General features: G+C 44.3%; 1 protein-coding gene across 2 annotated transcripts in view; it reads left to right on the forward strand.

Moving 5' to 3' along the window:
• HIPK2 (homeodomain interacting protein kinase 2) overlaps positions 1-27,053 on the forward strand; it is a 206,435-nt gene that overhangs the window by 154,106 nt on the left and 25,276 nt on the right. Inside the window, exons 6-12 of one of the 2 annotated variants that reach the window (XM_090043257.1) lie at positions 4-188; positions 3,541-3,703; positions 7,604-7,823; positions 9,195-9,316; positions 17,909-18,051; positions 20,694-20,873; positions 24,605-24,886. In XM_090043257.1, the coding sequence (XP_089899383.1) occupies positions 4-188; positions 3,541-3,703; positions 7,604-7,823; positions 9,195-9,316; positions 17,909-18,051; positions 20,694-20,873; positions 24,605-24,886 (1,295 nt within the window). The remainder of the gene's footprint in view (positions 1-3; positions 189-3,540; positions 3,704-7,603; positions 7,824-9,194; positions 9,317-17,908; positions 18,052-20,693; positions 20,874-24,604; positions 24,887-27,053) is intronic. The other variant, XM_090043258.1, reaches the window with a different exon arrangement.

Raw genomic sequence — 27,053 nt, forward strand, 5'->3', positions numbered from 1 at the left:
CAGGTGAATATGACAACAGATTTGGAAGGAAGTGATATGTTGGTGGAAAAGGCAGACCGGCGCGAGTTTATAGATCTGTTAAAGAAGATGTTGACTATAGATGCAGATAAAAGAATAACACCGATTGAAACTCTGAACCACCCCTTTGTCACCATGACGCATTTGCTTGATTTTCCCCACAGCACACAGTATGCTTCCTGTTTTCTATCTTGTTTGGGGTATTGGAGAGAAAAAAAAAACCTACAGGATATGGGTGGGCACTGGGTTGTGGCTAGGTAGATACAAGGGCCTAGTAACAGCATTTAGAAGTTTAGGTGTAAAGATATTATTTTTGTTTTTAAAAGTGCTAAATCTAGCACAGATAAGAAACTTGTTGCAGTTACATGGCATTCCAAACTACTGCAGAACACACTATGTGTATTATAATATTCAATAATCGCATCCATCCAGACTAAAATGCAGAAAAAATATGTCCAGTTAATACTGGATCTATGAATCAGTGCATGTGGAAAAGGAAGCAGAGTCTTCAATAGCTATTGCAGTGGTTCTCAACCTGATCCATAGTGGAAGCCTCCCCTCTCCTATCTACCTGCATCCTGCTTAGAGCCCTGGCTCAGAGGCTTTCACCATTTTAACTAGCTGGAGAGGATATTTTGTTTATGGCCCCTGATACCTGTTTGTTACCGGCTTGCTGAGACCGCAGTTTTAAAGTAAAGAGCTGGTAACAAGAAATTTGAGTTCAATTCCTAGCTCTATACGCAGACTGCCAATGCAGTCTTGAGCAAATCACTTGAAGTAGTTTCTACATCTGTTGAATGGCATCCCAGCAATGTTATGAAACGTGGTTCACTAGGGCCTGACTCTCATTTACACTAAGGCCAGTGCCACAGAGCCCACTAGCCTAGCATGAGGGAAACCTGAGTTCAGTTCACTACTATGGTATAGACATCCACATGACCTTGATCAAGTTACTTAGGACCATATTTTCTAAAGGTGTGGAGGTTCCTACAAATGCAGATAAGCTTGCAGAGAGATTTTCTGAAGCAAAAAATACTTCCAGTTGATTTCAATGGGAGTTCAGTATCTAGTCCTCAAAGCCCCACAGAAAACCTATTTGCATCCTTAGGCAGCAGCATATCCTTAGGCAGCAGCAATCTGGCCATTTGTTTCTCTGCACCTCATTTCCCATCAGTAAAATGGACATACTAGCATCGTCCTGTCTTAGAGGGGTGCAGTGAGAATAAATACCTTAAAGACTGTGAAGCAGTCTGTAATTAAGGAGGCCATATACACACAGTCTGATTTAATAAATGCAGGAGAAACATAGTAAGATAGATCATCGCTATAAACAGAGGGAGCAAACTGCTTTTATGTAAAGTTGTTCATAAATAAAGCATTACAGTGTTTTATGAAAATATGAAAATAATACACACAAATCTATTTTTGATTTTCTGTAATGTGCTTTTTATTGGCAACAATCCTTTTTATATGTGTGGCAACTGTTTAAAATTTTAGAGACTTTGGCCTTAGTCCATTGCCATAAGGAACCTTTCCATTGATTACAGTTGACTGATTTCAGTGGATGTCACTCCTGAAGTTTTTACTTACACTCTGCTCAGGCAAAACAAAGATGGAAATTTTTACTGAGGCAGGGCTCAGTGGGAATTTTACCTGTTTAAAAAAAATGGGATAGATATGCTGGATAACGAACATGTTACCAGCTTGGTGTGTTACTGCATGCTTCTTCTGTATCAGAAATTTTGATTGCGGTCAGGACCACAAGCTTTAACTGGTGTAGGCAGGTTGATTTAAAGTCTTGTCCATAATTGTCCTTGTTTTTGGGAATAGTAACTTCAGAGACCTGAGGGATGCTGGGAGTTATAATCTTCAGGAAACAAAGGAAATGAACATATAGAAAAGACATAGTTTCTGGAAGCAGCTTCTATAGTAGCATGGTTCAGAGTAATGACTGCAAGGCCCAACTCTTGAGGGAGTAGGTCCAAAGAAGCCACAAAACAAATCTGACTTCTAGCTCCCTATATCTGACTGTATGCGTCTTGAAATGCCACAGTCTTTCTGTTTTAGTTTTTCCCCTCTCCAGATGCTTTTCTGAATATGAAACATCCTGGATTATTAAAAAATAAATCTATTTTAAAAGTTTAATGCTAATATTCATTGCTTCTTTAAATTTCTCTCTGTTTAGATTATGAAATCAAAGAAATCAGTTTTATCTTTGTTTTGTCTATTTTTTGCTTATAGTCTAAATCCTTAATAGACACCCAGGTCTGAGCATCTGTGAGAAATTATTATTTTTGAAAAATAGCCCTTTAAATTGAATTTTAGAACAAAATTATGGATGTCTGTTATTGGTCTTCAGCTGTTGTAAAATCAAGCTTTTATGAAAAATATAAGTTTTTGCCCAAAATAAGTCTCTCTCAACGTTGTGTGCTTTAGTTCCCTCAATTGTAAAAAAGGAATAATGAAAATACTTACCTCAGAAGGAAGGTGAGGTAGCAGAGCAAAAAAAGATTTGTATGCGTTTTACTGACGGTAAAGGGCATTATATTTCCAGTGCCATATTCAGAACATTTTGAAACAAATATATATGGTAAGTAAAGTGCAAGGATTTTTTGTGACATGGATAGACGATGGGGTAGAGAGCCCAACACTCCCTATGCGTTGGTTCAGATTCTGAGGCAACCTCAGAGTTGGATTCAGGAGGGCAGTGAGCATTTTAACTTGATCCTACCATCCCTTTGAGCCATGGGAGTAACCCCATTGACTTAAATGGTTTCACTTATGCTTAAAATTAAGCATGTGCTTAAGTGCTTTGCTGGACTTGGACCAATGGGCTAAATGCCTCAAGTTCTACAGGAGCAATATTCTTGAAAGGGACAAGTTAGATGTCAAATGTCTCATTGGTCATGCACAGCAAAAGACTTCTCACAAGTGGAAGAGACACTAAAAGTAGCCTTCAGAGGAGTTTCATATGAGGAAAGAATTATATGATTTCTTACCAGCATTCTCATTTGCAGACTGTCAGAAAAGACTTCATGTTTCTCAGGTGGATTTTCTTTTCCTCCCATCCAAAGTCTGACAGCTTTGGCTGTGCCTGACCATGACTCAGATTGTAGCACTCATGCTGGATGTGGTCTTCAGGAATCCCGAACCAAGCATTCTTAGTTCAAACTTTTGCTCGTTCCCTTCCAATACAGTCATCAAGAGCCTGACCCTCCGTGGCTGTGGGACCATGTGGGAGAAAGGGACCATTCAAACAGATTGGGGAGCATTGATTAGTTTAGGGAGCATTTGATAGAGTGAGCTTGAGTTCATGGAAACTTATGCTATATATTTCTGATTTAGTTAGTCTATAAAGTGCAAATTTACCCTGCCTTTAGTTTAGGGAGTTCTGACTTGCCTTGATTACTTGGCTCTCAGTGACAAAATGCTAGGTAGCTGTGGTTGCCTGTTAACATTACTCATTGGTCTGTGTCTCCTCTCTCTCTCTGCCTCTTTCTTTCACACCCTTCGAATAAACAGCGTCAAGTCTTGTTTCCAGAACATGGAGATTTGTAAGCGGCGAGTGAATATGTATGACACAGTGAACCAGAGCAAGACACCATTCATTACCCATGTGGCACCAAGCACATCTACCAACCTGACCATGACCTTTAACAACCAGCTGAACACTGTCCACAATCAGGTAAGGTAGTTTGGAATAACCAGAGCTTGAAAAAATAGAGACCCCACAGAGTCCTAAAAATGGAGAGCAGAGGTGTAGTGCCTCTTTCAATACACACATAGTAAGCTGGTGCAGTTGTACCTCATTTTCTTCCCTGAACTCTGTCTAGCCTTTCGCAAAGAAGAGGTGTAGTTCTGTGCTGCAGTGTGTGCTTATGAAATATGCTTTGTTTATGCCAGGGTTGAGTATGATAAATACCACTTACCCAGAAAGTTGCTATGGAAAAAAAGCTCTGATAGGTGTGTCTGTTGATGCAACAAGTAGGATTTTGCTTGGTGACAATCAAACAGGTATATTTGGGATTTTACAATACTTACTCAGATTATGACTATGGTAAAACTAAACCTTTGTATAACAAACAGAAGATAAATAAAAACCTTTGTATAACTTCAGCAAAAATAAGATCTTAGACTCTCCTTCCCTGACAGTTTGGTAGTATTCCTTATTCTTATGTATCATTAGCCTTTACAATTCAGGACAGAAGTCCCAACTGAGAAGCACCCCATTGTGCTTTACACTGTACAAACACACAGACAGTTCCTACATTGAACACTGTGTAGCCTGCACTAGTTGTGTCTTCTGCTTCTACCTTGGCCTTGTATATCAGCACAGAGTTTCTCCAGTGATTTTAGAAGTGGATGTACGCAGTAGCATAACTGAGGGGCATGGTTACAGGAGGAGGTACAACAGGCAGGAAGATGCAAAAATAGCAGCTGCTGCTGCTGCAGAGACAGCTAAACGCACTGCCACCATCAGCACAGTGACAGCCTGTGCACTGTGGCGGCCCCTGGCAGAGAGATGCCCTCTGGATGTGTGCAGTGTCGGCATGGCTTAAACAAAAGCAACATAAATGGTTTAACCTAGTATTATAGTCATTAAGGGCATTTATGCATGTGCTCTGAGAGTATGTGGGGGGAGGGTCCAAGAGCCACTCTTATTAAAGGCCCGAAACATCATGTGTATCAGAGTTCCCACGCTGAAAAATGGCAGTGAGGGTACCTTAGTTAAAGTGCCCCCACTGCCATTTTTAAGCACAGGGATGCTGATATACATGACACTGGAGTCTGCTGGAGCACAGTAATTACCACACTCCAGCAGACTCGATTAATCTAATTTAATGTAATTACAGCGCATTGGACCAGCCTTGCTGCATGTGTATAGGTGCCCTAAATGGAAGGGTATGCATTTAGGGATAGGGCTGTAGGACACTGAGGGTATGGACTGATGAGCAAACTATACTGAGTTAAAAGAGCAGGAGGCGGACAGCTGTTGTATGACAACTTTGTTGTAAGTCGACTACTGTCCGAGCCCCCAAGGTCTGGAATGGCCTGCCACCGGGGTGGTTCAGGCACATACTTTGAACACCTTCAAGAGAAACCTGGATGTTTTTGTTGCTCGGATCCTATGACCCCTGCTGACTTCCTGCCCCTGGGGCAGGGGGCTGGACTCGATGATCTTCTGAGGTCCCTTCTAGCCCTAATGTCTATGAAATCTATGAAATCCTGTCTTCCAGGAAGTTAAAGCTAAACTGGAGCCACTTACTCCATTCAAGGGTAAGTTGCTCCGGTTTAGCTTCTGCTTACTGTAGGGTAGAAGACACACAGCAAACAGTTGCCAAACAGCTGTCTGACATGCAGAAGACCTTCCCTCACTCCCTTTAATTGATAATAATTTATCTGTCTTTATACTGAAGCAAGGTGCAGCTGCCATTCTTTAGGGTTTTTATAGAGCAGATTGCTCTGGGAGTCTCTTTTTGTACTATAAGAAGACACCATAAGCTTCACTAATATAATTGTGGAATTGACAGTAACACAGAAATTGAAAGTCTGAAAGGCTCTATCCAGGTTTACAAAGTGAAATCAAGATTTCAGGCTGGCTCAATTTTCTGTTACATGTGGTTCGAAAAGGTTAGTAGAAACCATTCATTAAGCAGAGGACACATCAGTGTATGCAATGGTAGGTCATTCGTTGGTTGTGGTTTGATGTGGCAGGCCATCATTTGTAAATGTTGGTGACCATTCTTTCTTGTCTGCTTTTAGAATTTGGGGTGGAGAGTAAGGTTGCTCTTAAACTTGCCAATTTTCTGTTGGTAACTTTTTCCCAAGCCTCTGAGCTGTGATACCATTCACTATAACCAAACAGCACAAGTTAATTAGACACTGGAGTCTCTCACCTTGTGCCTCACTAGCAGTTCCTTTTCATAAGACCCTTAGCAGAGTGAAATCCTGCTTAAGATGAGAAAGAAAAGAAGAATGTGTCCCTGTGTGTCCACTAATTGCCGAGGTCTGGGAGGCTCTGCCAGTTGTGATGTTTTCAGTATGGGATTTTCCAAAAAACAGACCCATGGGCTATTTGTCATAGTGATTCCTCTCTCATTGATGGGTTGAGTGTCCAGCTACATTTTATATTTCCATGATTATGTGCCTGTGTGGTTTTTTTTTTGTTTTAAAGAAAAATACAGCTTTATATCCTTTCAGTAAAAGGGAGCATGTAGTTTCTATGGGTGGCTCAGTGAAAATTTCTGAATTCTCCTAAAGGTTTTATGTTAGAGGCAGGCCTGATATCTCCAGCTTTCTCAAAGAATCTCTGAAAAATACTTACAGGGGAGGGAGACACTTCAATTTCTTTGGCTGAGAGGGTAGAACTTTTAGTTGAAATGTTTTCTTCCCACCACTCCCCTTCCCACTTATCCATCCTATTCCTAGACAAGCACCATCCACATGTCCTACTCTCCTCTTTTGGAATGTCTATCAGATGGACAATGAACCCTTACTTGCCTACCCAGTCACAGCATCTATTCTTCCATACAACCAGTCTTGGCTCTTCTGTGTCCCCTTCCGCTACAAAATCTCTGGGTCTTGTCTCCTTCCCCATTTGATACTCCTGGGGGTCCCTCTGGGAGTAGCTGTGGTTGCTGCTTGGTGTATTGGGCAGAGGAACACATTCCACTTGTACTCTGGAGTGAGGAGGAAGAGGAGGTGGCGGACACCTTTGACTACCTAGTGGCTGTAATGGTGCAGTACAGGTAGCACTCATGGTTATGGAGGCAGCACATGGCTCTGGTGCTATTGTCTCTGCAGACTTTCTAATCTTAAGACTTTCCTTGAGGACCCCTGCATGTCCACGGTGTTTACATTCCTCCAGGGCTGGTTCCAATGTGTTTGTGAGCAGGTGGAAACAGAAGTGGGAAGGGGGGTTGTTCTAATTTGATACTATGTTCCCACTGGGGCTTTGTTGTTCCCAGTCTCCATGTTGAAGGCACTTTGAGCAGAGTTGGATGAATGGTCTTTGGTCTGTCTCTCTCCTGCAAAATTTTCTTATTAAAGGTTTCAGTGTGAAGCCAAGTGAAATTTGGGGCCCTGTAAAAAATTACAGTGAACACTATCAAGTTGCATGCTATCTGGTTTCCTTGAGGCTCAAAGTATAACTTGAGAGGTAGGAAGGGAGCATCAACACAAATCACGCTTCCCTGAGGGAGTACTGAGTTTCACACAACTCTTGAATGGAACATTTTCTGAGGCCTTGTGGTGCATGGGGTGGAGATGATAGCTTGACTGTGAGACTAGTTCCTTCTTGACACACTACATTTTGGCCCTGCTCCCCATTTTCCAGGCTCTGGAGACACATTGAGATGTGCTTGGAGGCAGCCGCAGTTTGTAGAAACCCTTACTGTTTATGCCTAGCATGATCCTTTTACCCATGCACCCATGTCACCTGTCCTGGCCTCTGTGCCTTCTCATTTTGCTCCTCATTTATTTTGTGTTTGCTGGTTTTACCGAGATTCATTTATTTTTGATTCGCTTCTTCCAACATACCATCTCCCTCATTTTTTGTTTTGTTTAATTCCCATCATTCCTTTAGGCCACCAACCTGGCTCCCACCTCTACCAGTGCCACTATTTCCTTAGCCAACCCTGAAGTCTCCATACTAAATTACCAATCTGCACTCTACCAGCCCTCAGCGGCGTCCATGGCTGCGGTGGCCCAGAGGAGTATGCCCCTACAGACAGGAACAGCGCAGATCTGTGCTCGGCCTGACCCCTTCCAGCAAGCCCTCATCGTCTGCCCTCCAGGCTTCCAAGGTAAGAAACAGGGCAGCTAGTCTCTCAGTTGTTTAACGTACTTCTCATCTGACTACTCCTTCTAGCAAGTATTTCTCAAATGATCTAGATGGGAGAACACCTAGACCTATAGGATTGACCCATGAGACGGTTGGTTGTGTGATTGTGATGTTGTTTTTTGCCCCTGGCCAGAGTACTTTGAGGCACCTCTGCCTCATTTGGGTAAACATGGAAACAGGAGAATGTTTTAATAACTACTTCCAAGGTATCTCAGTGGTCCACTTTCTGAAAGATGGCCCAGCAGGTTAGTGCTATGGAGAGCCAGTTGTGTAGACTGAATATTTGCTCCAGTTGTGAAAGTCAGTGGCTAGTCAACAATGTAGCTGCATCCCTTGAGTTGACAGACATAACCATTATTTGTACAAGTGGAGCTTAACCCTCTTTGAAACCCAAAGAATCTGCCATGGTGCACACTCTCTTTGCTAGTGGTAATGCCCACCTAGTGTAATCACCAGGAGCTGTTGATGGAGAGAGATCTGCAGTTCAGCTAAGACCTGACATTTGGTGCTGGTGGGGCCATATTTCTGAAGTAGCTTTTTCATTTCTTCAGCCCCTTTTTATAATAGGTGCTCTGGAAACAGTAGGTGTGTTTCTTGATGCTCTTAAGAAATAGACAAGTTTTGGTTTACTCCTTTTTGGTCATGTGGTTAAAATGAGGCTGACAACATTTGTCCTGGAAATTAGGACAGTTTAGGGAGTAGAGTTGTGGTATTAGAACACATGATTTTCCACGTAGAGTAGCGGAGGCAGTGTTGGTTGTAGCATGCTAGGCTGGTTGAAGCCTAAATTTCTTTGTCTTCGCAAGAGGTGGAATTTTACGGTAAAATGTAAGAGCTGAACTTTTTATTCTGGATTTCCATTCTCCTACCTTCATCGTTAGACAGTATGCCTATGCAATAGTGTGTTTTTCTAGCTATCTATGGTTGTTGCCTTTAGTCAAACCAGAAAACAATGGGCTTCATTAGAAAACAAACTATTAACTCCCTTCTTATGAAAGCCCCCCCAGGTGCACATTATAGCATGAGATCTATACTGGGTTTGAGAGAGACCATGCATGCACAAGATTTAGATAAGGTTGATTTCTTAATTTCTTTGAAAGTGTCTTTTTATTTGGCCCTATCATGTTTTGAGCTTGCCAAAGCTGGTAGATGTCACTCTGCCAGGATTTAATAACTAGGAACCTAAGGCCTGATTAACAAAGAGGCAGAGTGCCTGCAGTTCCAGTTGACTTCAGCTAGAGTGGTTAAGTGTTTAGTACCTCTCAAAATCAGGGGGCTGGTCCATGAGCAGCTGCTGATGGCTAAATCTGTACTTTTTCTCCTTACGGACTAGGTTTACAAGCCTCGCCTTCGAAGCATGCTGGGTATTCTGTGAGGATGGAGAACGCCGTTCCAATAGTCACTCAGGCTCCAGGGGCCCAGCCTCTTCAGATCCAGCCAGGACTCCTTGCACAGGTAATTTCCTCTGAAGAGACCTATGCAGAGAAAGTTAAATTAAAAGAGAAAGTAGAGAGACAGTGAAGCTTTCCTTCAGGTCTTTCTGACATGGCTTTGCAAATGGGGCAAATATGTGAATTCTCCAGCTTTCTATGGAGCAGCCATCCTTCCCAGCCTCTCATTCAGTTTGCAGGCCCAGTCTGACTCCCAAAGGGCTTTCACAGTGGCTCCACTGTTTTTCTCAACTACATTTTTAGTAGGCTTGATCCAACCGCCTGGAAATTAATAAGGGAACAACAGCATAAGTTGTATCAGGCCCATGCTGAAAATGACTCATTAATGCCTTTTCTCAGCTCTTGGCCTGAATGGTCTACTGAGGCGAAGAATTCCATTGGTGCACTGTATGTCATTTAGAAAAGTTGTGGAATAGGAAAGTCTAAGGAGGCAGAGATGAGGGCCAAGACAGTCAAGGAGTACACCAGGTCTGTGTATTTCTTCAGCAGCCTTTACTGGTATGGTTTCTGAGGAGGCTGTACTGACGATAAATGAATCTCCCACAATGGAAACCCAGAGCAGGAGCTGGCGCTGACATCACTACCCTCCTTCAAGGGGCCTCTTAAGCAAGTTTTAATGAATCAAAATGGTTACTGATTCAGGCAGTATCAGAAATGTCTTCAGCAGAGAACAAATATACTTACAGTGAGGCAGATGCAAAGCACAACATAGCCTGGAAAAGGTGAACTAGAGGTAATACGCTTGCCTATCATAAGGCAAAATGCCACACCTATTCCCAATAAAAGAGTCTTTGTTATGGAGCTGCCTTTCTGGTGTTGACATGCTCTGTGCTCTGAGCCTGTTATAATCTTTAGTGTGGGCCATACATCTTTTTCAGTAGAAAAGGGCATTTTTACATGTGCAAGCACTGCAGCACTGGGCGCTTTTTAAAGCACCCAGTGCTACAACGTTTGCAGTTGTATAAGTGGTAAAATGCACATCAGCTCTGAGAAAATGACAGTGGCACACTTTTGAACTAAAACACCTTGGACCTGCATTAGTTCAAAAGTGCACTGCTAGCACTTTCTGTGTGCTGGCATGCATTTCGCTGCTTGTACAACTGCACGTGGCACAGTGCAGTGCACGTCAGCTCACATGCAGAGCAGATTCGATTAATTAAGTCTGCTCAGAAGCGGTGGATCTCCGGCACATCGCCGAATGAAAAAGTATGTGTAAAAATGCCTGAAGAGCCTAAGAAACAGTGCAATGGAAAGATAAAAGGACCGATTTTACTCTGTACGTTTCATGCACCAAATATCAGTGTGAAGAAGGCTAACAGTGATTGATATTGATAGTGCAGTTGTGTATACGTACACATTAGGGCTGTATGAAATTTTGTCAGCGGTTTCATTTTGGAAGTGTTTTGGGCTGTTTCAGCACCCAAAACACCAAATTCAAATCGAAATGGAAGGCTCTGAAACATTTCAGAAATGTTTCGGAGAATTTCAGAGTTTCAGAGCTGGGCTTGCAGGGAAACAGAAATTAGGAAGAGGGAGGGGAAAGAGGGCGGGAAGGACTGCTCTAATATTGGCATCTAACCAGGAGTTAGCGCTTGCTATGTATTCTATATGAACTATGAATTCCTGAAGATGGGGCCTGGAAAATATCTCCTGGCCCCGAAACCCATAGATGACCTCTGCCTTCAGGAAGGTAGTGTTGGAGGGGTCATGTTTTGTATATCATCTTTGTAGGCTGTTTATTGCAGAAACATGATATGAAAAGTTGGGCAAAATTAGCTGTCTGCAGTCTGTGAAGCAGGTGGTAAAAATAACTTTTAGCCAACCTCACCGGGTCTGTTTTCATGCTTATGAGCAAATGTGTCTATATACTATGCACTGAGACAGGTGGAAAGAAGCTCTGATTCTGGCCTTTGCTAAAAGCTCTGCAGCCACTCATCAAAAATGGGGCAGGGCTCCACATTTCTCAGGAGTCTTTCTCTGACACAACCCAGATCCCTTCTGTACTCTCCCCTCTTCCCTTTAGAGATTGTTCTGTGTTTCTCCACTTATGTTCCTCCTCCATATTTCCTCTATTCATGGAAGCCTGTCACCAGCCTCTGGAGCTAGTGGTGAATATAGTCCCTCCATTTATGCTGTTTGCCTTATGCCACTGAATAGACTTGTCTCCCTTTGTACACCGAATGTCTTCTCAAAAGACTTAAATCTAAAGTGTAGTGTTGATTATACCCATGAACCTCACATAGGGCTGAAAAAGTATAACTGAGGGCAGACTGTGGCTTCAGTAGTGGTTTTCCTATGTGAAAGCAGAGTGGACTGTTCTAGTGGATTAGTTCAGGCGAGCCTTTATCTGTAGATTAAGTCAGTCAGTGGACCTTACCTGATAGATAACGATTTTGGGCCTGGACCATGCACCATATCTATATTTACTTACTACAATGGGAGAACTGAATAAATCTAGACTTCTTTCCAAGGAAGGAAGTGGTTTTCGTCAGTGAGTAAACTTATGTAGCCCTCTGCAAGTTGGAGTAATGGGAGTTGCAGTCAACTTTTTTAAGCACGAGCTATAAAAACAAAACCTGCCCTACCTTGCATCCACCAGCTTGGCCAACATTAGTTCTTGATTGTAGCACAGTGATGTGAACAGCTGTCTTGTTCCCTGTGACTGACTGTTCTTTTCAGCCTGGCTTCTGTAGATGTCGCTGACACATGGAGAGGCCCCACCATACCCGCCCTTTCATCCAAGTCAGCAATGCGGAAAATTCCAAGACAATCAAAAATTGGAGCTGAGCTGAGAAGAGGTTTTAAAGGGTGGGGGTAGTGGGAGAGGAAGGGAGGCCAGAAGGACTATGGACTGCTGTGGGGAGGTGGGTGTGAGGGGGAGTTTCGGAATTTCTCATCAGAAATAATGAGTTCTCCAAGCCTGATCTCTGAATCTGGTTCATGAAGGAACAGAGTGAAATACTTCCATGGCGATATTCTCAACATTTCCAGCTTTGCCCTTTAGTACTGTGGAGTCACACAGTGTAGCCCCACACATTGGTGCTTACAGCCTCAGGGAGGGATATATTCAACACCCCTGTGTTTCATGGCCCAAGCTATGAATGTACTTGCTTTTTATGCCAGCACTGAAACTGCCTTACTATCACATTGAAGGAATCTGTGACCAAGCTGCAAAAGATTTATATGACTCCTAAATTAAGTCATCAGAACAAGATGACACTGGGATACAGTCCATGACAGTGTGGATGGAATGATACTTACATGACAATAGGAAGGCTGAGAGTTAAACCCCAGAGGCTCAGTGGCACCAGCTAGAAAGTGCCAGGGACGGAAAAGAGGAGACAAACGTGATTTTTAGGCTTGTTTAGTAGACTGCAGCACTCCAGTTTGCTTAAGAAAGCAATGGAGTCAGAGGCTGTGAAGCACATCAGCCCTTTAGGTAAGCACATGAGTGGCTAGACCTGATTTTGTCACTGGCCATAGGAATGAAGCTCCTCATTGACCTCTGTTGGGATTACACATGGGGGTTTAAGGCAGAATCCAGAATCTACTTTAAGAACTTAGTTCATATGCAAGTTCAGATGGTAAAGTTGGATTTTTTCAAAGGAGCCTAAGGGAGAATTAGGACCATTTGATAGAAAAACAGGGGGTAGAACTCAATGGGATTTGGGCATCCGGCTCCCCCAAGGCACCTTCAGAAATTCCAGTACAAGCCCTGTCTTAGTAAGTACATAGGGGCTGGGGTTAGGGCTGGTCTCAGAAAATGGCAGCGGTCTGTTAACTTTCATTTCAGCACTCAGGAGACATGGGTGGAAGAACCCCAATTGATAGTCTCTTCTAATCACTGTACATAGGAAACATTTTATCTGCCATTGCTTTGAATTCAACCCAGGTCTGTCATCTCTGAAAGTGTCATAGAACCCAAGAGAAGCAGGGCTGGAAGGGACCTCTAGAGGTCATCTAGCCCACCCCCCTGCCTGAGGCAGGAGCATTCCTTTGGGGTCAACCTAGCCTGTTCTCCCACTCCAGTTCCCCTTCTTGGGCCTCCTCCTCTCTTGCCGGCTGTACTTTGATGTCAAAAGGTTAATAAATGTCAGCAGGTGCCTTCCGATGCCTGGAGTTCGGCTTTTCGTGCCCCATACTGCTCATCACTAGGCTGCCAGTCAATTCATCCCTAGCTGTAGCAGGGCTCTCTCTCTCTCGTCTAGGCTCCTCTGGCCCAGCCTCTCTTTCCTTATCTGGACCCTCCAGGCCTTTCTCTTGGCTTTAGCTGTAGCTGCCCCCTGGTCCCTGACCCTGGCAGGGCTCTGGTCTCCAGACTCAGGCTTATATGGCCCTTGATTCTCCCTACCTTTCTGGTCACTTGTCCTGGTTTGTTGTTAATCAGACCCAGGTGCTCCTCATCCCCTATTCAGCAGTCAAGCGTTCTGGTCCCTGAATTCTGAAGGCTGAGCTCTGCAGCCCACTTGGCAGCAGATGCAGGTAGCACAGCTCCTTCTTTGCAAGCTTCATTTGCTCCAAGTAACAGGGGGAAGGGGTTCCCCTGTTACACCATCCTACATAAATCCATAGCCCAACCTCTTAGTAAGACTACACAGGTAACTCAGACGCAAGGTAAAAATTGCTGCAGAGGCTGTTAAAATACACTTGAGAGAGCCCAGGAAGAGGGCCTGCTGTTAATAGCTAATAAGTGGCTCCTCTCAAATAAGAGGACATTCTGAGTTTAATTCCCAGCAGTCAGTAGCTACCATCACATTTGACATCTGTTGACATTGCAATTTCAGTCTAGAAACCAAGCAATGAATGGATGTGATGATATTCCTAGGAGTTGTTCTTCCAAGTTAGGGTAGAGCCACATTGGAGAGTGGCAGAAGCTTGAAGCACTGGTGTTCAGGCTCTATAACACTACTTTCATCCCCTAGGATGTCTAGCCAGACCTTTAATTGGTTTGTAGAGGTTATTCAGATCAGGACGAAATTACTTGGGTTACCCGTAAACCCTTGGCTATATATAGAGCCTCATCTCCCCATTTTTCTTACTTGATGCCCACTAGAAAATACAGCATTCTTTTCACCAGGCAGGTTTATCAAGACCAGATGCCCCAGCCAAGTAGTGGGAGGTGGTTCAAGATTAGATTCCAAGACTGGCATCATGTGCCCCATTCTGTAAGGTTGCTTTTGTTATGAGCAGGTTGTCTTATGTATGCAACGTAAGGAAGGAAGGAAGGGTGAACACTGAAGGAAGCATAATCAGAAAGTGCTAGATTTTAAAATTTTAACTAAGAAATTATATTTTTCTTATGCATTATATACACATTTTTGTACCTTGATGATTAGTATTATGGATTAATGACAAGTTTTCTCTGCTTACGGAAAACACCCCTTCATGAATACCAAACAGAAAAGTATTGCTTTTCCATGGCGGCTACTTTTCTTACAACTATAGGAGTTAAATAATTATAAGCAAATGTTGAAATTAGAAATGCATTTGCGGTAGGGGGCAACTGCACAAGAAATGCATCTTGTATAAGGTCCTGAGGATCTTAAGCTCCATCTGCCTTGAAATCTTGCAGGGATTTTTTTGGGTACAGTATCCTCCTTCACTTCCTGTCTACAATTGTTGGGAAGTGTTACAAGGAACTGTTAAATTATTGATGTATGTCATTCCACTAGTGGATTAGCTAATGCTTGTTTATCATTTGAAAGTTGTTATATAACAGTAAGCTGCTGTCACCAACACAGTCTCTTCCTGTTTTCCTTGTCCATAGATTAATCAAAAGCTGACATGAAATGGTCTCTTGCCAAAGGTCCTCTCAACTCCAGGGCTTTGCAGTGTTTGAAGCCATTTTCAAACAAAGTTTAAGCTGTAATCCAGTTCACATTTTTAATTTACCCCATCTTAACAGCATGTTCCACAGTGGTTAAAGAAGGTTTGCTGGTATAGTGGCTAGCTCTTTTTTTGGATAAAGCATTTCCTGTCAGTCTAAGTGAAAAATGAAAGTTGCTAGGATCATGCTTCAAAACAATTTTTAAATAAAGTTCTGATTTCTGTGCATATGTTGTAATATAGATGGGCCCTAGCATTGTTCTCATTTTCAAAGACACACGCTTTGAAGGTGTTGGTGAAAATGGAGCTTGGCTCCTTAAATCTGTTTGTTTCAAAATCAATTTGCCAACATGAGCATTACATCTTTTGGGCCTTAGAACTTGTTACTGGGTTCCCTTGTATTTGTGAAAAGTAACCAGCTGCTTTCCCTTATGCGACTTGTGTGTATTAAGGCTGACCTGACTGAAGTGAATTCAAGGACAGATTCTGATACTGAAAAGCACATCACTGCAAAAAAGTCCCAGGATGTCAGCAAGGCAACCAGTGGAATAAAGTGTAACATACTGAAGTAAAGTTGTGGCCTCAGTCTCACATGTGTGTTAGGATTAGAGAGCTGATTCCCTCTGGTAGCATCTAAATCAATTTAGTTTGTACATCTCATAGATTTATCCAGTGCTTCGGAGATGACCCAATTGGAATTAGTGACCGGTTATATATATTTGGTACAGAGAAGCCTGTCTAAATGTCCTGTTCCACATCACAGCTTTCTCTTTCCTGACTCCTAACCTGACTAGACCCTTCCTTCCTTCCTGTTGCCCTGGCCGTGGCCAGTGAGCTGGCACCCTGCTGACACTTCCCCTGCTTCCCGACAGTGACACGAGTTGTCCCTTTGCTTCTCTGCCACGTAGAAGCCTGTATGCCTGGGTGGTTCACGTCTGCCATGCCCAGGTGCTGGCAGGCCACCCTGATACACTGTGGCGATGGTGCCTGGGGCCGCCAGATTCCCCACCGGCTCACCTGGCTCGGCACTCATTGTATAAGCCAACAACCACCAAGAAGTCTGGCGACCTCCTAGCCACTGGCACGTTTGCTTCCCAGTTTGACTCAGCTGCCTCGATGGCCTGCCCCTTCTGCCCCAGAGGCATTGAGAAGAACCTCTTTCACGCCTTCCTCAACTGTCCCCACCTGAGGCTGCTCTTCATCACCCTTGAGCTGCCACTGCGGGTGCTGCGCAGGAGCCTCTGGGTGACCACCTACATGTGCTCCTACCTGTACCAGGCGGCCGAGTGGGGCGCTGTCTGCCTGGCCAACTTTCTGCTGGGTCAGGCCAAGATGGCTGTCCTCAAGAGCCACCACAGCCAGCTTGCCAGGACCGGCTCAGATGATACCCTGTGGCTTTTCAGTCTCCTTCTGCGGGCATGCCTCTCACTGGAGTTTGAGCATGCTGTGCTCTGGCAGGCAGTGTCCACCTTTGAGGCACCCTGGGCCCTCAAGGGAGTGCTGTGCCACGTGGAGGATGGCCATCTTCAGTACATGCTCTGGTGCCATGCCCGGTCAGGGCAACCAGGCAGGCTCAGTATCAGACTGCGACTCCCAGCTCATGCTGTGCTCCGGGCCTTCACCAGGCTGCTTTTTTCTGTGTGGGAAGTTGAAGGTGTTGTCACATGTATGATTGGATAGAGCAGGGTAAGAATCGTTTGTTCATAGAGGGCTTTGGTCTATATGACCATGTGGCTGGTGTCCTGACTGCATAACGGCATGTTAGGCATGATGTGATACTGCAAAGGTGACTGTCACGGTGTAGTGTTATGAATGTAATGACATGATGCTCTTGTTTTGATGGTAATTTGTTTGTCTTTGCTTTGTATATTGGACCTGGACCCCGGAGGGGCCAACTTTTTCTACCCCAAACCCCTGAATAAAGTAGTTAAAAAATCAAAGTCCTTCTTTCCTTCCTTTCTTCTGCCCTCTGAGCCCATTTTTCCATGTCATCTCCCTCCCACCCTCCCTCTGAGCTCATCTTTCCATTCCCCTGTCATCTCCCACCCTCCTGCTGCCTCTTCTCTTTCTCTCACCTCCTCCTTTTCAAGATTCCTAATCTTTTTTTTAACCTTAAACCTTTCTTCCTTCCCTTATTAGGATTCACAACCCACCTATTCCCTTGCCTGACTTCCAAGAGCTCCTATGTTCTAATAACATTCTGCTGGTGTAGCAAAGAAGGAAATATTTCTGAGTTGGCAGTCTCTCTGCTGGCCTTTGGGCTTTCCCAGCTCAGAGGTTTCTTGGGTATGTTTGACTGCACCTTTAGGAGGCCTTGAAATGAATGAAATGTAAGGACACCCTCCACTTGTAATATAAGCCACAACTGCTGAGGGACCAAGATACAACTCTTCTGCCTTTTCAGAAATGCAAGTGGTAGGAGAAAGCATGGTGAGACTGCTGAACCCACCTGGCATATAAGGACTAAAATAAAAAGATCCAGTTCCATTTGATATTTGGGTTGAAGGTCAGGCCAGCTCTCATTTTATTTTTTCCTGAGCCTAACTGTGCTATGGCTGCATCCCTTTGAATGCATTATCAGGAATTTTTCTTCTGCTTCTCTCTTCATCTATCTTGATCATTATTTTGCTATAGTTTCCAAAGGCATTTGCGAACTTCGAATGAAAAGTATTATGCAAGAGCCAGGTATTCCTATTTAAAGTCTGCCTTAATGTGGACCAGCATTGTATGGTGATTCATGTTAAGAACAAATTTCTCCTCTGTTCAACAGCAGGCCTGGCCTAGTGGTACTCAGCAGATCCTGCTCCCTCCAGCCTGGCAGCAACTGACGGGAGTAGCTACCCACACTTCAGTCCAACATGCAACCGTCATCCCAGAATCCATGGCAGGAACCCAGCCACTGGCAGACTGGAGGTAAACAGGAAACCTCTGAAGGATTTGTTTGAATATATGTGAGAAGGTTTGAATATATGTCTGAAGGTTTGCTGATATCTCAGATTGTGTATATGTGTGAATATTGAATGCGTAATGTCTGTGGCCTTTGTGTGGACAGTCACAGTCAGAGCATTTTCAGGCACATTGAAACTGTGTGCTCTTGGTCATCCTTGATGAAACTTAATCATTGTCACTTTCCCCATGTTGATTTTTAAAAGAAAGCCAAAAGCAACAATGTTGTGGCTTGTGCCAGAAAATAAGACATCAATATTGGGTCAGAACATCATTTTTTTCCCCCAAGATGGTTTCTCAGCTGAACAATTTGTGGGCAAATGATGTTGCATCATCAGGCTGTCTCCTCTCTTCTCTGGAGACTGTAGAAATCATCTCTGTACTGAACTTTAGCTGGAAGAGTGGTCTGGTGGTCTGGGCCATAACCAGGTGATCCACGGGGCATTGCTTGTCCCCTGTGGGTTAGTATCTTAGCACAGCATTTCCCAACTTTTTTCACCCCACGGCACACTTACCTAAATAAAAAAGCACTGTGGCACACCGGACATGGAGTGGAAGGGGAGGGAGGGAATTGGTGTGCAGCCGTTCAGGGAGCGTGGACAGTGGTAGCGCATGGCCAGCTGGATGCCGACATGGAGGGCTGGAGCCATACTCCCTGTCTGTCTTTGTCCGCAGCAGCAGGAGCAGGTGGGGGGTGTGGCTCCAGCCCAAAATGCTGTAGTACACCGGTTGGGAAATGCTGTTTTAGCATAAAGCATGGTGACCTGTGTTATACTTTGATCTTAACAATCGTCACTATTGCTTGGGACTTGAAGTCTTCAGTACAGGCTCGGAGTTCCCCAAGTTTGTGTTTGTAAGGCCTCTGGCAGAGGTTAACACAATGGCACAATTGGGGTTGGAGAAATGTTATGGCCCATCCCAAACAACGTGCCATCTGCCTTGCTAGATGTGCATGAGGCATAATATTTCTCCAGTCCCAAGTGTGCCACTGCTGAGCTGCCTCCAGTCTAGTCCTGCAGATCAGACAGAGTGGTTTTGTCCCAGATCCAGGGCTGTCCCCACCCCCAGCAAGTTCCACCCTAGAGCTGTGTGGGCCAGCTCCAATAATCAGCTTATTATAAGATCCAGCCACAACAGTCCTGACTCTGGTTTGAGACCTGGGGCTGTCCATAGCAGGTCCAACAATCTGCTGACTGCTGGCCCAGCTCTAAGCCCCAAGAGTCGCATCTCCAGTTTGACACCCTGAGCTGTTGGGACCAGGTCGGACAATCTGCTGATTGTCAGGCCTGGTCCCAGGACACCCCAACTGCATGCATGGCTTTGAGAAGTCGTGGACACCGGAAACCCATGACTGGGGAGCCTTTCCCCCATCCAGGGTCCCTGTGTTCCAAGACACCTAAAAACCATGTGTTCAGCTCATCTATCCACAAACCAGCATTTTAAAATGCTTTGCCCTGTAACCCCCACAGGGGCATGAGGGTTGCCAGGTTCCTGCTGGCTAGAGCCTTGGCTCCCCCTCTCTTCCCCTCGCCATCAGGGAACCCTGCAACCTGCTTTTCCAGCAGCTGATATTTGGCATCTGGACTAGGGCTCTCCCAGTTCCTATGCTGACCCCCATGTCCATGCTGATGCTGGATATTTTATGGAATATCTTTATGGCTGGTTTGCCACTTATGGTGCCATAAATTGGCTGGTCATATAGCACTGTTACTATTTGTGGTACAATTAATACATGAATTGCTCCATAATTGTCATGTGCACCAGGGGTATTTAGTCACATCAGAAAAAGGCATGAAAGTCTTCCCAAAGAAGAGATGGTTATCAGGTTGTGTGGGGTAGATACTTAGGTACCAAACAGCTATCAAAAAAGAAAACACTGTCAAAGTGGTCAAAGAACAATGAGTGTGTGTGTGTATCTGTGTGCCTGTGTCTGTTTCGAGGTACAGATGACAGTGGCTTATGCTGACGGCACATCTACACACACGTCCACCTGCACAGTTGTTACTACTCAGTCATTTAGTACTTGCTTTAGTAATAAAGTGCTAAAACTACTAAATGACTTAGTACTAGGTGACTGTGCAGTAACTGCCGGTACTGCAGAGTCCTGGTGCTGCATGGTTTGTTTCCAACCCTGCTGTGCAGTAGCGTGTTACTACTGCGCAGTAGAGATGGTATCACAGTTTGTGCCCATTGATGCTATGTTGCTGGTCCCAAGCTCAGTCCCTTGTTCTCCAGGCAGGGAGAGAGTATGAGAATTATTGAATCAGTGTTTAGATCTAGGGAGGAGAAGAGACCTATATCACTCTTGAGTGCTCCCTTCAGGCAATGAATTCAATTGAACTGAGTGGCTCAAGCAGGACATGGGTTCAAAATATGTATGGTACATCCATCTTCCTCAACCTTTCCCCACTTCTTCCTATCCAGAAAAGAAAATAAAGCAAAGGAAACGGCCTTCACAAGGTAAAAAAACAAACAGCCAAAATATGATGCCAGGGCTGGAAATGCCTGAAATCTCCTTTAACTGGGTACATTTGAGGATGGTGGCAGCCAGTGGATACACAAACATTTTAAAGGCAGCTCTCTCCTCCCTCTTTTCCTCCCTCTTGCAGAAACACACATGCTCATGGTAGCCATTATAATCCCATCATGCAACAGCCTGCGCTTTTAGCTAGTCATGTGACCCTTCCAGCAGCTCAGCCGTTGAATGTGGGTGTGGCTCACGTCATGAGGCAACAGCCAACCAGCACCACTTCCTCCCGGAAGAATAAACAACACCAGTCATCTACAAGGTAAGTGGGGAAGAACCTAGTGGAAACCTAAAGACCCCCCACCCCAGTTCAAATTCAGTGCTGTCAAATGCTTGTGCGTATATGTATGGCGATGGCAAAAATGCTAGGAGGTGAATCAGGACTGGGAACGAAGTACTTTTTCCAGTTAGAGGGCTTAAAACCATATCTACACAGCCAACTTTATCGTGCCTGATAGTGAAGGTCTCAAGCAGGCCATGCTGGAGTAGCATCCAGGTGGGCTAATTAGTGCTGCAGAGTGACAGTGCCAATTAGCCCACCTCCCATGCTAATCAGCTTCTGGTGCTGCATGGTTGTTTCCAGTCTGCATGAAGCAGCACAGCATACTCAAGGGTACCATTGGCAGGCACTGGAAGTTTACCATGTAGAGCTGGCCTGATTCTTCTCCCTTGTTCACTTGTGTAAATCAGAAGTAGGTGGAGCTGAACCTATGTCAGAGGGAGGAAAATCAGGACCATCATGCTGTGAATCTTTCTCTCTCCGCTCTGTAATAGGGTACCACTCTGCTTCCCCCAAGAAAGGCAAAGTCACTTGAACAGAAGTCTGTGAAACTGTGCCTGTTTAAATCTAGTAAAGTGATGTCTTGGCAGAATTAGTGGATATTGAACCACTTAAAAGCCCTACTGCTTCCACTTCAGTGAATATATATAGAATAGAATAGGTATAAATATAACTGTATGATGGCATTGGGTGGCATAAAATTTTAATGCCATGCATTTGGGATGACCATATCACTTGTGAGTGATAGAGCCACAAATGACTTACATGAGTCTCCACAAATTACTGCCAATCAAAAATCTTGTTACCTGTCCCCTGCTCCCAGCTCACGCATGCTCCTTGTTGTCTATACATTTTTTTCTGGTGTTTTTTGTTGTTGTTGCTGGATTTGTGGGGACTGTGGGGGCAGCACTGAAATGCAAACACGGCTGGTATATGGATAGAAGAATTGCTTATTGACATTCCCAGGTGCAGACTAGTTTATTCCATGGCCTGTGAAATTCTAGATTGTCATCTTGGTGCCTGGGGTTATTTTTTTATAATATATTGGTATTGTGGACCTGGTTCTCTGCTATCATGTGCTTGTGCACTTATTTTACACCACTGCAAAAGGAGCATACAATTATGGTTTTCTGTGTTTTATGCACAATTTGCACTCAGTGTGCACAGGTGGAAATGACTGGGCAAGGTTAAAGAGAGTGGTGACAGACCCTGTGAGTTTAATACATTACATCTAATATATATTATGTAACAGTGCGGTGTTTAGCATAACTAAAAAAGAAACTGCATTCTGTTCTAACATACTGCACCAGTACCTTCCAGTCTCAAAATTTCTGCAAAGAAATGGCCTGACTTCTTCCTCCCATCTGGTTGCAAAGACATTCCATCGAATGGTCACTTTTCCTCACCATTGTCATTGGCTCAAGGGGCAGATTCTCAGCAATACACACCTCAGATATGCACCTAGAATGTGTCTGTGCAAAAGCAACCAGATGACTGCATGCACATAGAGTCTGTGGTCCAGGAATAACACTCACTGCAGTACAGGGAGCAAATGTAACTTTGTACCACCTTTCTGTCCTCCCCATTCTAGAAATAGCCCAGTCTCTGGCATAATTAGAGTGGTCACCTTGTTTGTACACCCAGCTTATGCTAGCTATGCATGTCCCAAGGGACCATTCTGACAGCTGGGAATCGTGGAGGCATAAGAATACCACCTGCATCAGGATCTGAAGTGGGAGGTGGCGTAGGAGTCATTATAGAAAGTCTGTGTTATCCAAAGATTCTTGTATATGAGAAAGTTCCTAAATGGTTGAATCCATCAGCTTTATGGCCATTTTGCTTTGCAGTAGCAGGCGGGTTCAGTTTTAGCCCATAATATATAGTTACATGACCAAAATGCAGGATGTGGTTACCCCCTTACTCATCTCTGCAGGGAAAGGGGGAGGCATGCTGATGAGTGGGGGTGTTTGCGACAAATGTGCATGGCTGCTGCTTGTGCTTACCTTGTCAAGGGGCAGAGCCCTGAGGTCTTCAGGGTAGCACCTTCAGTTTCAGAGTTTGGGGAGGAAAAGGGGACCTAAAATGGGGTGGATGTATGGAAGGGGAAAGAATAGAAGGGCTTCCTGTTTCCCTGGGTGACCTGATTGGGGCCAAGGGAGCTGCGCTGAATTCACAATCAGTACAACTCTGGTTAAGATGCCACTTGCTTAAAATCCTTCCTATTTATCTGCTTTCTTATGTCTAATGTTTCATTTACTTTGGGCTGGTTCCAGCTTCCTTGGCCGATTCATAATGCAGAACAGAGGCAGTTACAACCCAGCAAGCCAGTAAAATAGGGAACATATCACAGTGCATTTGGACATGCAGAGTCTCTCTGCCTTCCCTTCCTAGCCCACCCTGCATGCAGGGTGTCTGCGACAGAAAAGGAATTGGCTGCTTTCAGAGCGGCTGCTTTCCATGGTCCTACATTTTTCCATTATTTGCGATGCTTTTGTATCCAAATGAGGAACGTGCTCCTTTTGAGAGAAGGGTACTCCGTGTTTCTCATTGGTATTCAAAAAGCACTGCAAATGCTACGGTGCAGTCATTTGTTATGCAAAAGACCCTGTGTAAGTCAGTGTGCTGTGATATGTCCATAATTCCTGCCTTTGAATACGTTACCTATTCCTTTTGCTAGCTTTTAGGCCAAACCAAAAATGCAAACAAAACTTGCCTGCAAAACAGAACTAGCACCTTTGCTTTTTTTTTATTTTTAATCTGAAAATGTTCTGTTCTGAGCAAATTTAAATAAAAATGAAAAGGCTTTAGAAAATAATGATATGGGTACTAGTGAATGTGCACTCCTTTTTCATTCAAGTGCTCTCTGTTGCATTCACCCTTTGATGGGTAGGTGCCATGTTTAGGCAACTGATCCAAATCAATCCCCATTCTACTGTCTGTGAAGAAGACTGAAGCAGGAAGGCAGAAAAAGAAGGACTTGAGGATGTTTTTCTCCTCTGCTGATGGCAGCTGTTCCCATTTACTTCCCCTTTCACACAGACACCCCCCCAGCTTTGCTGCTCACATCAGAACCAAAAGGAACTCAGTGGGTTTCCATCTGGAACACCTCTGTTTTGCTCCATTGTGTTGAAAAAAAAAATCAGTTCTTTCTTAATATTTCATTTCCAACTAAACAACATAACGAAAGATGTCTGCTCTCAGTACTACCTTTTGATTCTTTGTGAAGAGTCAAAATATTTTGGCTGAGAACCTGGCCCCAGTGTAGCCTGTGAAGTGTAGTTTAACCAGCGAGCTCAGCATGTAGAAGAGAATGTGGAGCATGAGGCACTCAGGCTGGAACTCCCATTCTTCTGTGTATGCTGGCCTCTCTGGCTGGCCTGCATCTCCCAGGATACTGCAGGGTGAGGGATACCCATGAGATACCGTAGCAGTTTTCCAAATGGCAGTAGTGCAGTTTGGGGCAGAATTTATTTGTTTCCTGTTGAGTTTCTGCCCATTTAATCAACATTCTCCCCCAAATGCGGGTGGGAGAGAAATAGTTTTCAGCCAGCTGTAATGATGAATGATATGAGATACTCCCCTCTTCAGAGAAGTGCAGTTATCTGAGCCCCACAAGCCTCAGAGCAAGAGAGACTGAACGATCCAAAGTCAGTGACATTGTGGCAGTGGGGTGATCCGAGGTTTCACCAGCTGGTTGTCTTTTTTGCTTTCAGAAATGCATCCACCTACGAGGTGTCATCGTCCCAGTCCATTAGCTCTCCTCAGCGATCGAAACGAGTGAAGGAGAACACCCCCCCTCGCTGTGCCATGGTGCACAACAGCCCTGCCTGCAGCACTTCTGTCACGTGTGGGTGGGGTGATGTGGCTTCCAGCACCACCCGGGAGCGGCAGCGGCAGACAATAATCATCCCAGACACACCCAGCCCTGCAGTCAGTGTCATCACCATCAGCAGTGACACTGATGAAGAGGAGGAGCAGAAGCATGCACCCACCAGGTGAGCAGTGTCTTTGCACCTCAGTGCGGGTTGAGGGTGAGGAGCAGCATGGACTCTTACATTTGAATGAAGTTGCAACTCATAAACCAGTGGTACGCAGACAACCTGTCAGTGGGACGCATTAACAGATGTATTATAATTACTTTGTTTGAGAAAAATTTGCTGGTAGTACTTAAGGTTGTATCCATTTAAATTGGTGGTGCACAATCTGTCAGAGTTTGGGAACTGCTGATTTAGACCATACGGTTCAGTAGTAGTAGGCTGACCATATGTTCCGGATTGGCCGGGACAGTCCCAGATTTTGGAGGCTGGTCCCAGCTGGCTGGTGGAAATGAAAACAAGCACCCTGGGCCTGGAGGCACAGTGGAGCAAAGAGGCAGAGCAGAAGGAACTGTGAAGTAGGACACCCTATTAACACTAATTGTTACTTCATAGGTGATTGTTAACACCTGTGAAGTAAAGACTTAAATGAGCTATTGACTCCCTGCAGCAGAGGGGGTAGGGAGGGGTAGGCAGGCAGCATCCCAGATTTCACATTGTCCCATATAGTCACCCTGAGTAGTAGGCTCTCTGTAGTCTGAACCAACAGTGGTGTACTCTCCCTGAAAGTCTGTCCAAAAAACACTTGGATAGGAAGGATGATCTAGTCGTCAGTGCATCAGCTTGGAACTGTACACCCCTGGATTCAATTCTTTGCTGTGCCACAGATTCCCTGTGTGGCTTTGCAAGACACTCATCCTCTCTGGATCTTAACTCCCCATCTGTAAAAGGAAGATAATCGTCCATCTTTACTTTCTTGGAATGTTGCCAGGAACTATTGTAAAGATTGTCTGGGGCTTATGTGGAGCTCATATTCTACAGAAGCAGGAGCCATCTAAGTACCAAAAATAGTTAGATGGAGCAAAACTGGGGAACTAAGGATGTTTATACAGTGTTCCAGGAGGCAGGGGGAGGGGAGGTGCTTTAATTAGTGCAGCTTCAAGAGCAGCACTAATTAAAAGCACCTGAGTGTCACATGTATCATCATCCCCGTGCTAAAAAAATGGTGGCGGGGTGCTTTGAACTAAAGTTCATTGAACAACCTTTAATTTAAACCACCCGGCTGCCATTTTTCAGTGTGGCGATGCTGATATACGTGAAACTGGAGGCTGCTGGAGCGTATTAATTTCCACACCCCGACGCGTTGGAATTACAGCATGTTGGAGCAGGCTCCCTGCTTGTTTATAGGAACCCTAAGAGTTTTGGAGAGATATGTCAAGATCCATTTCTCTTTCCAAATCATGAAAAAAATACAAAGATGGAAGAACATCAAAATCTGTCCAGCCCTCACTATTAGTCAAGAACAACAATAGTATAGGCCAGATTATCTTCCACCTATTAGACAGCTGATGTGATCCTATTCCATGGTATTCCGTGATGTTTTCACTGGTAGTAATAAAAGCCGTCACCACATTTGGAACTACTTTGCAAATTTTAGGTGACCTCAGCTAAAAGACAAATGAGTGGACTATGAAGACTGAATTTCTCTTTCATAGAATTGATCCACCCAAACCAGAATGAACAGAGTGGTGTACAGAAGCTGCCACTGCTGTTCTTGTTCTGTAGCTAAAGAAAGGGTGTCATTCACCGACAGTGTCTTTTCAGCACCTATTGTCACATGCACAGACTCAAAGCCTGAGTACTCAAGATTCCCCACCTGATGCCAGTTACAAGATGTCATTCTGTTTTAGGAACTGTAGAGCAGAAGTAGGCTTGTAAATAGCTGAATAATTATAGCATCTTTATTATACTAATTCAGCTGGGAATTCTCTTAATTCCATCCCTTCAATAATGTCAAGATAAAGTTAAAGCTTTTCTATTTAGAACATACTTCATGGCAGATTTGTCTTTAATCCGTATCTATCTATATCTTTGAATCTTTGTGCTGTGGAGATTATTTGTGGGGTATAGAAAATATGTACAGAACAGATGAGATGGTTCTTGCCTCAAGGAACTTAAACCCTGCATAGAGGAACCAAACAATTTAGGTACATAGGGCTTTATCTAAAGACACACCAAATACTTGCAGATGACTGAAAGATCACAGAACTGTGCAGTATAGTTTCACTAAAATATATATATATAACACACCTTTGTTTATGGGTTGGTTGGCTTCACAGAAGAAGCA

Source organism: Crocodylus siamensis, chromosome 4, assembly GCF_052110815.1.
Source record: "Crocodylus siamensis isolate JL-2025a chromosome 4, ASM5211081v1, whole genome shotgun sequence".
NCBI classification, from domain to species: Eukaryota; Metazoa; Chordata; order Crocodylia; family Crocodylidae; genus Crocodylus; species Crocodylus siamensis.